This window comes from Sciurus carolinensis, chromosome 17 (assembly GCF_902686445.1).
Source record: "Sciurus carolinensis chromosome 17, mSciCar1.2, whole genome shotgun sequence".
Classification (NCBI taxonomy): domain Eukaryota; kingdom Metazoa; phylum Chordata; class Mammalia; order Rodentia; family Sciuridae; genus Sciurus; species Sciurus carolinensis.
Genome location: NC_062229.1, coordinates 15,247,612 through 15,258,947, shown reverse-complemented (window position 1 = coordinate 15,258,947; position 11,336 = coordinate 15,247,612). Strand labels below are relative to the sequence as shown.

The 11,336-nt window shown below is 56.1% G+C and overlaps 1 protein-coding gene across 6 annotated transcripts; it reads right to left on the bottom strand.

The window, feature by feature from the left end:
• Nucleotides 1–2,021: 2,021 nt before the first annotated feature.
• On the bottom strand, nucleotides 2,022–10,503 carry Hook2 (hook microtubule tethering protein 2). Of its 6 annotated transcripts, none has more exons than XM_047531996.1 (23): nucleotides 10,350–10,503; nucleotides 9,741–9,826; nucleotides 9,593–9,665; nucleotides 8,653–8,703; nucleotides 8,433–8,565; nucleotides 8,269–8,336; nucleotides 7,866–7,928; nucleotides 7,491–7,571; nucleotides 7,249–7,409; nucleotides 7,017–7,157; nucleotides 6,129–6,330; nucleotides 5,840–5,950; nucleotides 5,644–5,731; nucleotides 5,432–5,501; nucleotides 4,648–4,785; nucleotides 4,480–4,567; nucleotides 4,382–4,387; nucleotides 4,268–4,302; nucleotides 3,172–3,254; nucleotides 2,992–3,095; nucleotides 2,682–2,792; nucleotides 2,542–2,613; nucleotides 2,022–2,458 (listed from the first exon to the last, which is right to left on the bottom strand). In XM_047531996.1, the coding sequence occupies exons 1-23, from the start codon at nucleotides 10,392–10,394 to the stop codon at nucleotides 2,309–2,311; spliced, it is 2,160 nt and encodes a 719-aa protein (XP_047387952.1). In that variant the 5' UTR covers nucleotides 10,395–10,503; the 3' UTR covers nucleotides 2,022–2,308. The 6 variants fall into 6 exon arrangements, with proteins under 6 accessions (XP_047387952.1, XP_047387953.1, XP_047387954.1 ...); XM_047531997.1 differs by having other exon boundaries at nucleotides 2,992–3,092; XM_047531998.1 differs by lacking the exon at nucleotides 4,382–4,387.
• Between the last annotated feature and the right edge of the window lie 833 nt (nucleotides 10,504–11,336).

Here is an 11,336-nt window from a genome sequence, read left to right as displayed (position 1 = left end):
AGAGGGCCACATCCTTGCTTTGCTTAGAATACTCCACGGCTCTCACGCGCCCACAGGCCCTGGGCCACGTCCCTCCCTCGACTCCCTCCTTCCTCCCTAATCCCTCCATGCCAGCCACACCAGCCTCCGCACTGTCCCTCCAATCCACCAAGCAAGGCCCCATCTCAAGACCTTAGGACATACTTCTCCCTCCACCCAGATAAATCTTCCCCAGATACCTACACGACCCCTCCCTCAGGGCACTACTTAAATTGCCTCACTTCCTCAGAGGCCTCTTATCCTACCCTCTTATTCAAAATTGCCATCTCAGGGCTGGGGATATAGCTCAGTTGGTGGAGTGCTTGCCTCACAAGCACAAGGCCCTGGGTTCAATCCCCAACACCACAAAAAAACAAAACAAAATACAAAATTGTCATCTCAGCTGGGTGTGGTGGCCCACGCCTGTCATCCCAGTGACTCAGGAGGCCAGTCTCAGCAATTTAGCAAGGCTCTCAGCAATTTACTGAGACCCTGTGTCAAAATAAAAAGTAAAAAAAATAAATAAATAAAGAGGGTTGGGGATGTGTCTCATTGCCAGAGCACCCCAGGGTTCAATCCTAGTACAACCAAAAAAAAAAAAAAAAAAAAAAGAGACTTGCCATCTCCCAAATCCATTTCTGTCACTCTTGTCTGCTTTATTTAATTTTTCTGTAGCAATTTTCAGTTTTTTTTTTTTTTTTTTTTTGGTGGTGCTGGGAATTGAACCCAGGACCTTGTGCATTGGAGGCGAGCACTTTACCAACTGAGCTATCTCCCCCAATTTTCAGTCTTTTGTAGGAGGACAGAGTTGGGTACTGGGGCTTTAACACTGAGCCACATTCCTAGTCTTTTTAATTTTTTTTTTTGGGGGGGGGTACCAGGGGTTGAAGTAAGGAGCACTCAACCACTGAGCCACATCCCCAGCCCTACTTTGTATTTTATTTAGAGACAGGACCTCATTGAGTTGATTAGGGTCTCACTTTTGCCGAGGCTGGCTTTGAACTCGCGATCCTACTGCCTCAGCCTCCCAAGACACTGGGATTATAGAAGTGCGCCACCCCACCTGGCGCCTTTTTAAATTTTGAGCCAGGGTCTCACTAAAGTACTTAGGGCCTCGCTAAATTGCCGAGAGTGGCTTTGAACTTGTGATCTTCCTGCCTCAACCTCCAGGATTGCTGGGATTACAGGTATGTACCACTGTGCCTGGACCCAATCCTTTTTATTTTTTAATTCTACTAGGGTTTCCCTAAATTGCCCAAGCGGGACTCTAATTTGTGATATTCTTGCCTCAGCTACCAAAGTAGCTGGGGTTACAGGCTTTTGCCACTGTGCCTGACTCTCTGTAGCTCTTCTTTCACCAACTTTGATTTATTGTTTTGTTTGCTATCTCCCTTCACTGGAAATGTTCAATTCATGAAAGCACGCATTTTTGTCTGAAGCTTCTTCAAAATCCACACACACACACACACACACACAATTCTCACCTACTGGACATTCTCACTTCCAGTAAGTGCAAGACCATGAGCCTAGCGACAGGGAGACTGAGGCAGGAAGATGGCAAATTTGACACCAGCCTGGGCAACTTAGAACCCATCTCAAAATTAAAAATGAAAAGGTCTGAGTATGACCAGGCACAAGGTGCCCGCCTGTAATCCCAGCAGGAAGATTGCAAGTTTGAGGCCAGCCTCACCCACTTAGCAACACCCTCAGCAAATCAGCAAGACCCTTTCTGAAAAAATAAAAAGGACCAGGAATGTGGCTCAGGGCTAAAGTGTCCTTGGGTTAAATTCCCAGGACCCAAAACAAACTCACACACACATACACACATATAAAATAAAATTTAAAAAAAGGTCTGGGGATGTACTCAGTGGCAGAGCGCTTGCCCAGCATGTGCCAGGCCCTGGGTTCCATCCCCAGTGCAGAGGAAAAACAAATAACAACCCCACAATGGTCTGAGCCACTGGCCCACCTTCTGTCCCTCATAGTGACACCCAGAGGCCAGCCAGAAGATTTAATGTCTTTATTCTTCTATAAAATCAGGCTCTTCTCAGGCAGCACATTAACTCCAGAGAGAGAATCAAGGCTAAGAATCACATTGATAAAAAGAACAGGTCTGTATCTGCCACCTGCCCTCGCCCTCCCCCCAATCTGGGGAGCAAAGGGCAGAGGTCAAGGCCTTGAGGCTCACAAGCATCGGCTGAGGCCTGATGCCAGGTGCCATGTGAGCTGGAGGTGTCCAGGGTGGATGAAGCCCCAGCCAGCCGGGCAGGCGGGAGGATACTGAGGTCTGTCAGTGCTTGTCAGTGGGGCGTAGGTTCAGAGATGCAAGGCGTCCCAGGGGTCCACGGCGACCATTGGTGGCCAGCCGCTGCTGTGCCAGGAATGACTGGGCGTGGGCAGGCGCCCGCTCTTCCCCAGCTCGCTGCTGCAAGGCCATGCCCTAGCGGGAGGAGGGGTGGTGAGCTGGGTCAGGAAATTCCAAGGCCCCCCCCAGTTCTCCAGCCACGGAGTTGGTACACTCACCATGTTATACCAGGCGCTGATGAGCAGCTTTTCTTCCTGTTCCCGCTGACTTCGATTCTTCTCGAAATCCATCTGCAAGGGAGGTAAGAATTAGGGGCCTGGGTGTGCCGGGAGCAGCGCAAAGGGACAAGAACACCGACCTCCAGGTGCCGGATGCGGACATCCCGCTCCCGGAGCTGAGTCCTCAGGGCGTGGAGTTCTGGGGCTCCTCCCCCAGGTGGCCGCTGCTTGGGCTCCAGGGTCTGTATGACCTACAAGTTGGGGAACTCGGTCAGGGAGACCTTGGCTTCACAGGCCCCTTTGACACATCGGGATACATTAGCTGTGTCAGCCCGCAGCAGAGGGAAAGCAGGGCGAAGTCTGGGACACGGTGGGGCGTGGCAGGCGTGGGACCGGGGCAAAGACGTGGGGGCGAGGCCTGAGGACGCAGGGGCTTCCTGGTGCCCTCACCGTGCGCGCCTTGTCCACGTAGCGGCGGTAGCGCTCCTCCATGGCCCGCAGGTCCGCATCCTTCCTCTGCAGGCTGTCCTGCAACTCTTCAATCCGGCGGGCTGCTGGGAGGAGAGGCAGCCCTTAGCTCCGTGCAGCGCAGTGCGCAGGCGTCTCACCCCGGCGGCAGAGCCCGCTTACTGCTGCTGTCCGCGGGTGGCTCCAGCTCCTCGATGTACTCTCTTTTCCGCTGCAGCTCCAGGTCCGCCTCGTGCAGCTTCTGCCTGTGGGCAGGGGATGGACGGCGGTGGGCTCACCTCTGGGTTACCCGCTTTTTCTTTATTTTCTAAACACTTTTTGTTGTTGTCCTAGATGGACGCAGTACCTATATTGTCCTCATTTGTTTGTATGGGGTGCTGAGGATCAAACCCAGCGCCTCCCGCGTGCTAGGCACGCTCTACCGCTGAGTCACACCCTGGCGCCTCTGTTTTCTGCAGTGCTGGGCATGGGAGCCAGGCCTTGCCCATGCCAGGCGAGTGCTCTACCGCTGAGCTGCGCCCACAGCCCTTCTGGTCGGCACGGGAGCAGGCTGCGAAGACCTCTGCCTGCTCCCTCCATCTCCTCAGCCGTCAGGGCGTGACCCTCCACATCCTGAGTGATGGCCTCCTCTGTCCACCTCTCCCCATCCTACAGTCCCCAAGCCACCATCATCTTTTCCCAACCTCTTGTACTCTCAACCCTTAGTTCCATTCTTCACCCAGCAGCCAGGGGCCTTTCTAAAAGAGATATCGTCAGGTGGGGTTGGGGGACACAGAGATTGTGGACTACAAAAAACACTTGTTTCTGGGCTGCTGAAAATTACCTTTCTAATGAGTCTTCCTAACAGGGTGATGCAATAAATTAACTTTTAAAAATGGGGGGAAACCCACACTTTTTTCCAGGGGATGGGACACAGTTGGCAGTAGAATGATAGCATGGCAGAGACCCTGAGTTCAACCCCTGTGCCATCCCCTTGCCCCACCAAATTGTTTCTTTTATTAAAAAAAATAAATAAATAAAGTAAAGAGCAGTTATCACTTCATCACACGACCTGGCTGAGAACCCCTTTGCGGCTGCCCACTATGTCCCCACAGTCCATGCTCTCTCCCTGGGCACATAAGACCATAGTTGACCTGAGCCACGCAGACCTAGCCAGCTAACGCAGACTTCACTAAGCAACTCCCTATCTGGCGCAGCACGCACCCCCACTTTTGCCCCTGCCTTTCGGCCCCAGGAGAGCCTCCCCTCTTCCACTTACAGGTGTTCCTCCAGCTTTCTCTTCAGCAGGGTGGGCTGGGGGAGAGAAGCAGCTGGTGAGTCGTGAGGTCCCGGAGGTGTGAACCCTTCTCCAGGTGAGGGCGGGGGTACTCACAATAGCCTGCACCAGGCATCGGACAGCAGGAGAAAGAGAGAGGAGGATTACTGGGGGGGCACGAGGAAGGAGCAGGCAGGGAGGAGGTGGGCACTCACGTCCTCAGTCTTGCCCCCCTGCTCCTGGAGGGCCTTCTGCAGGTCCTCCACCTGGGCCCGCAGCTCCGACAGCTGCTGCTGGTTCAGCCTGCAGGGTGGGGGGCCGCTCAGTGCCAGTGCAGCTCAGGCGAGCTGGAAGCGCCAGGCCCTCCTCCCGCTGGCCCTCACCTGTGCTGTGTCTCTAGTCCGTGGCGCGAGCGATTGGCCTCCTCTAGGTGGCGCTGCAGCTCCTCCTGCCGCTCCCGGTCGGCTGCCTCCTGCTGGCGCAGCCGCTTGTTCTCCAGCTGAAGCCTCAGGAGTGTCTCCCTGCAGACCCAGGAGGAGTGAGCAGGACTGGGGACCAGTCATCTGGCCAGCCTGCTCAGGCTGCAGGTCAGCCCAGGACGGGAGATGGCGGGTGGAGGTAGGAACAGGATCGAGTCTTGGGTTACGAGTACTGAGGAGCCTGCAAGGCTCTGGGGGCAGCCCATGGGTGAGTGGACTGCAGAGGGAGACCCAAGTGTGCAGAGCTGTAAACTGGTCCTGAGGGTGAACCGGCAGGGTGGAGCTACAGGGCAGGGTTAGATCTGGCTGCAAGAATGGGAGAGTTAATCCAGTCAAGGTCCAGGGGCTGAACCTAGCAGAGGCTCCAGTGAGGACAGGATTGGGCCTGAGGACAGAGATCAAAGTCAGCAAGGCTGGAGTGTAGAATTTTTGCAAGTGGAATAGAAGCACATGTTTTGAACCTGATTTGTGTACTGAGGATGGATCTTGAAGAAGCAAAGCCGTTGAAGAGGGCTAGAGTCCTGGACAGGTAAAAGCAGAATCAGGAATGGGCAAGCCTAGGAGGCCGGCTAGGACCTGGAAACCTGGACCAAACAACCAAGGCTAGTGCTGGGTGCGTGCTGGGGACAGGGTGAGGGTAGCCCTGGCCGACCCGCATGGGAACAGAGTTCTGAGGGATCCAGGATACCTGAGCTCCGCAGGCAGGATCTCCGCAGCTAAGTTTTCCAGGCCCAGTGGGGTGGGATCCATGGAGGAATCTGGAGAATGGGAGAAAAGTCTTCAGGTCCCTGTGTACCCACAGTCCCTGATTCTAAGGTTCTCTTTTTAAGGATTATCTTTGGCAGCTCAAGGTCGACCCCAGGACACCCCTCCCCAGCGCCCCATGTGTCTTTAGCTCACCAGCCTGAGTCAAACCCCGAGGCTGCAGCTGGGCACAGCGCAGCTCTTCATTGGCCTCCCGCAGGGAGTCCCTCTCTGCCAACAGCCGCTGCAGGGACAGGATGCAAGATGCCACATGAGGCAGGCTTAATCTCCCAGGAACTGGGCTATTCAGGGTTACCCAGGGAGGAACTTGGGCCTGGGACCTCAGCCTCACCTCCTTCTCCTTTGTCACCAACTCATACTTTTCCTCCAGGTTGCGACACTCAAATAGCCATTTCTCAGCCTTCATGGCCTCCTCCTGCCGCTGGCCCTGAAGTTCCTGCACCTGAACAGAAAGGAGAGGTGTCTGCTCAGAGGAAAGGAGCGGCACCAACTGAATAACAGGTGAAGGGGCGGGGTCAGAGGGGCCCAGCCAAGAACTTGGACGAGTTGGAGCTTAAGCGGGTGGGGGCGCGCCAGTCGCTGGTCAAAGGGAGCAGGCATGCAGAGCTTGGACGCCTCACCTGCCGCCGCTGCGCCTCGAGCTGCGCGCGCAGGGAGCCCGCCCTGCGCAGCTCATCTTCCAGCTGCCTCGTGCGCTCAGCGTGGCCCGCGTTGCGCTCCTCCAGCTGCCGCACCTGCCTCCGCAGCTCCCTCAGCTCACCCAGGCGGCGCCGACAGCTGTTCAGAGTGGCCTCCAGCTGTCCCGCGCGCTCCGAGGACTGACTGTGGGGAGGAGACGGGAGGGGAGCAGAACGGGGTCAGCAGGGATGGGGACCTCAGGGCCGGGGTGTCAGCCTGCAGAACATGGGCCCCAGGTAGAAGAGGTCATGGAAATGGGGCATCAGGGATCAGCCAGGGCAATGATTCACCCAGTCATAATCAGGGGGTCCCCAGGGGTGAGCCTGTGAGGCTGCAGAAGGTTGGTGGGGTGACAAGGGAGTGATGAGGACCTAAAGGAGACTGAGGAAACCACAAGGACAACTTGGGGGTGATGGGGAGCTGTGGGGCAAGAATATTGTGGGGCTCTCAGAAGTGCAGTAGGATTCTTCTGGATGCTTTAGCTTGCAGGGGTGCCGCAGGGGCACACAGTAACATAACCGGGGCTGCAGTGGTGGTCCTGGAGGACGCCAGGGCGTCCACAAAGCACTGGGGGGTTGTGTTTGTTGGAAATGCCAAGGAGTCTGGGGAGCATAATATGGGATAACCAGACACTGTGGGGACCCAGAGGGTCCAGAGAGGTCCTGGCGATGTGGTGGGGTTCAGGATAGGACAGTGGGGCCTGAGTGGCACTGGGCAATTCAGGATGGCACAGTGGAGTCTGGTATGGAGTCTGGTGTGCAGTGGGTATTGGGGGTGACCGAGGGGCTCTGGCAATGCTGGAGGTGTGTGACTGGGGACCCACCACTCACCGCAGCTCATCCATCTCATCCTTCAGTGCCTGCGCCTCTTGGGCCAGGCTGGTCAGCGCCTGGTTCCGCTGCTGGAGCTCAGCAACCTCCCGCTCCAGCTCCACACAGCGCAGGCGCTCATCCTCCCTGCTGCTCTCCAGCCTGCGGGTGGCGGCAGAAGGGAAGGGACCTGTGAGGGCCGCCCTGCTACACCAATGCCTGGCCCACCTGGCCCTGCTCCTAGCTGCTGCACCTGAAGTTCTCTTCCTGCAGCTGTTCCAGCTGGGACTGCAGCAGCAGCAGCTTCTTCGCAGTGACACCTGGAGCAACCTCGGCTTGTGGCCGGTCCACCCGCTCCCGCAGCGTGGCATTCTCCTGTACCAGGCTCTGCTTCACCTCCGACAGGAGCGCCAACTGCATGCAGGCCAGGATAAGCTAGAGCTTAGACGGGGCCATGAGGGTGATCCTGTCCTCCTGGCCCCCAGGTCAGCCCACCTGTCGCTCCAGGTCCAGACAGTGCTGCCGGAGCTCATCTCCCTCCTCGGCGTCCTCACTCAGGAAATAGTACCTACGGGACTGAGACCAACAAAGATTGGGGGTAGGAACGTGGGGTCCCAGAAGAAGGGTGAGGGGAGAAGGCTGGAACTGACAGAGGCAGAGAGAAGGGGGCCAAGTAGCCCAAAGATATAAGAACATTCCAGCACAGCAGGAGACTAGGAGAAAGGTGATTTGAGAGACCTGCCAAAGAGAGAGGCTAGACCCCCAAAGGTCAGGGGTGGTTTACACACTTAAGGACAAGTCCCTCCACCTTAGGCAGCCCTGAGAACCAGTAATGGGAACTGGACCTTTATCAAGGTTCCCCACCCTCACCTGCGTATCAAAGTTGCCATATGTCTCCGATGACAGGGACTCTTGGGTGTCTTTGGTCATGAGCTGGGGGTGGGGGAAGGCACTGTGATCAGCAAGGCTCTCTGCAGACAGCCTTCAAGGCTTCTACAAGTCACTGTCCCCACAACCAGTCCTGCCCAATCACCCCAGCCAGCGACTGCCGTCCCGCCTCTGACGCTGAAGGAGGCGAGGTCCTTTGAGTCTGCGAGATTGTGACTTAGAGCTGGTAGGTGCTGGCAGAAACATAAGACAGAGATGTCTGCCCAGCTGACTTCCAGGCAGAGCCCAGACCTTGCCAGGGCAGTGCCTGTGTCCAGTTGCCTCTGCCCTGGAAATGTTCCCTCCCCTGACACTCCTCAGTCATCACATGGGCCGCCCCACCCACCTCCTGGATGGCTTCCATCACTATGTGTTGAACTGATTCCTCCAGCGTCATGATTCTCTGGATGTGCTCTGGGAATCAAGGTGGGGTGACTGAGACCCAGGGGAAGAGCATTTCCTCAGGCCATTCTCCAGGGACCCCTAGCTCCCCCTCAACCCTCCTCATACCCTGCTTTTTCTCACAACTGATAGCACAGCCCAGCACCAACTGAAGCAATTTCCCGAGCTCTGTGGGGTCTGAGAACTCGCCAATGAGGCTCACATTGGGGAGGTGCTGTTCTGACACAGGATGCCCCAGGACCTGAGGACAAGGGGGAAGGAGGAGTATCAGGGGCTCACAGACCCTCCCCCTTCTCCGGATCCCCTAAATCCCTTTACAGCTACTCACATCCTGGGAGTACTCCACCAGGCTCTGTAAGATCTTCTCCAGATTGCTGACCTGGGGAGGGCCAAGGAGTCATGTACAAGGGTCCCAGAGGCCCTTACCCTGAATCTGTCCCCATTTCCTTTTCTCCACCTCACTAATTCCCTGCTCATTTCATCCTGTTCGGCCCATTTCCGAATGTTCTTGCCCTTAGAGGTGACCTGTCTGGTCATCTGCTCATTGTGTCCACCTGCCCATCTTTGTTTGTGTGCCCAGAATCCAATCACTTCTCATCACCTGTCACTGTCATCGCTCACCTGGATGACTGCACCAGCCACCTCTCATCTTCCACTTAGGGATGGAAGTCTTGCACATACTAGGCAAGCACTCTCCCTCTGAGCTACGTTCCCCGCCCCCCACATCTCCCACTCTTGCTGACTGTACTCCATTCCTCTCCCAGCATCCAGGGGGAGGTTTGGTTTCATTTTTTGTGCCAGGGGCACTCCACCACTGAGCTTGATCCCCACATCTCCAGTCCTTTTTTTTTTTTTTTTTGAGACAGGGTCTTGTTAAGTTGCTGAGGCTGGCCTGGGCCTGGCCTGGAATGTGCAATCCTTGTGCCTCAGCCTGGGGTCACAGGCACAGGTAGCAGTAAATGCAAAGCCCCCAAGTGCCATCAGATCTCTACTTTTATTGTCTTCAGGAATTTATTGCCCCTGGAAGTTAATTTTTATGTTTGTGTGTGTGTTGTCTGTCCACATCACTAGGCTGATGGCTCTACGTTCGTCTGTTATTCCTTGCTGAATGCCCAACATGTGGGTACTCAACAAATAGTTGGCTGGTCACCAGACATCTGTCCCTCCTTCTGGACAGGTCTTTCTGTCCACCACCCAGGACATGTGTTTGGCATTTCCCTGACCATCTCTTCACCATTCTGTCCCCTAGTCATGAGTCGACATGTCACCTTCAGCCTCCAGTTGGGACCTGGGTCCTCTGAGATATCCTGGAGCCATGTTTCGTTGAACCAGGAGGGGTCTCTGGCGGGGAGGGGAGAAGGTGGGATGAGCTGGCTGGGGAACCCTTTTGGGATCCTCCCCCTCAGCCCGACTCACATCTGGTTCAGCACGTGCGCTACAGAGAGGCCGCTGCTCAGGTCCTGGGGGCTGGCACAGGGGGGTGGAACTTGGAACGTCTGCAACTGAGGCGGGGAATGAAAGGGCAACGTGGAAATTCAGGGCCTGGGACCACCAAGCCACTCCTCTTTTGCAGACTTTTTCGGCCAAGAGACACCTCACACAATTGAGCGGGAACTGGCCTGTTGCTACACCGAGCCATCTCTGTGCGGGAGTGGCTTCTGCACACCTGAGCCTGAAGGGGGCGTGGCCTCATTTCACCTCTGCCTAACAAAGCCCAAGGACCAGGTTAGGGCGGTATCACGAGTCACCTGGTTCCCACAGGCACCACGTGACCAGGCCAGCTCACCTGTACCCCCTCACCCCACGTGAACCAGGCACAGAGGGGCGGGGCCTCACCTGTTCTTTCCACGCAGGCCTGCCACGTGACGGGGACGGGCGCTTAGACTAGAGTCCAAAGGCCTAGCTGACCGACGACCCCTTCCTCCTTCCAGCCCCAGGACAGAGGGGCGGGCCGAGGCAGGGCCAGGGATCCCGGGCTAGAGGAGCGGAGCACACACCTGTCCCCAGCCCCGCCCCTCGACCTACCCAGGTGAGCAGAGACCCGCATAGCTTGGCCTTGTCCACGCTCATGGCTCCGGATCGAAATCCACCCCGGCCACCGAGACCCGGCGCCACAGCTGCCTCCGGGTCCGCCACCAGCGAGCGCCAGCAGCCCTGACCTCCCGCTCTGCCTAGAGCGCCGCCCCGCCCCGCCCCCTAGGCACAGGCCCCGCCCCAAGCACATGATCTCTTCTAGACGCCAGCTCTTGACTCCAGCTCCGCCATCTTGGATCCGGGCGGCTTTCGGATGCCTATTCTGTCGCTAGGGGTCAGTCTGGCCCAGGAGTGAGCATGGAGAGGGTGACCGCCTCCCCTGTTCCCCCTCTTTTGAAATAGTAAAGGGCCTCTCGATCGTTCTGAGGTGGAGCTGCCCCATGGTGTTATACAGATGTAGTCACTTCTTTTTCTTGCACCTGAATTTTTTTTTTTTTTTTTTTTTGGTACCAGGGATTGAACCCAGAGGTGCTTAACAACTAAGCGACATTGCCAGCCCTTTTTTATTTCTTATTTGAGACAGGCCTTGCTTAGGGCCTTGCTAAATTGCTGAGGCTGGCTCTGAACTTGTTATCTACCTGCTTCAGCCTCCCTAACTGCTGGGATGACAGGCATGTGCCACTGTGCCCTGCTGAAATAAATTCTTCTAACCACCTTATAATCAGAGGCCTTATCTGTGCAGGGAGGTGCAAGTTCTAACACATCCAGTGAACCTGGAGTTGGGGAATCCTAAAAGGGTCTTCTTAGTGGAAGTGACTCAAAAGTCCTGCCCCAAGAGTAGACAAGGAGACACGGTGTGGTCCTATGGATCGAGAGTAGGAAGGGTCAGTCAGACACACTTACTCAGACTGAATCAGTCCTATACTGAACTTCCCCTGAGCCTTTCCGACACTTAGATATCCCCCTGCCTCAAATCCCAAGACCAGGCCAAAGATGCCTGTCACCCGCAACCCACCAGGGGGCGCGCAGATCGCAAGA

What these genes read in the sequence shown, in the direction of transcription:
- Hook2 (XM_047531996.1), bottom strand. Translation starts at nt 10,394, where the DNA reads ATGAGCGTGGACAAGGCCAAGCTATGCGGGTCTCTGCTCACCTGG. An exon ending in GATGAGATGGATGAGCTGCG is followed by an intron (nt 6,331 to 7,016) that starts GTGAGTGGTGGG and finishes TCCTCCCCACAG; the next exon opens with TCAGTCCTCGGAGCGCGCGG. An exon ending in TCGGGGTTTGACTCAGGCTG is followed by an intron (nt 5,502 to 5,643) that starts GTGAGCTAAAGA and finishes CCCATTCTCCAG; the next exon opens with ATTCCTCCATGGATCCCACC.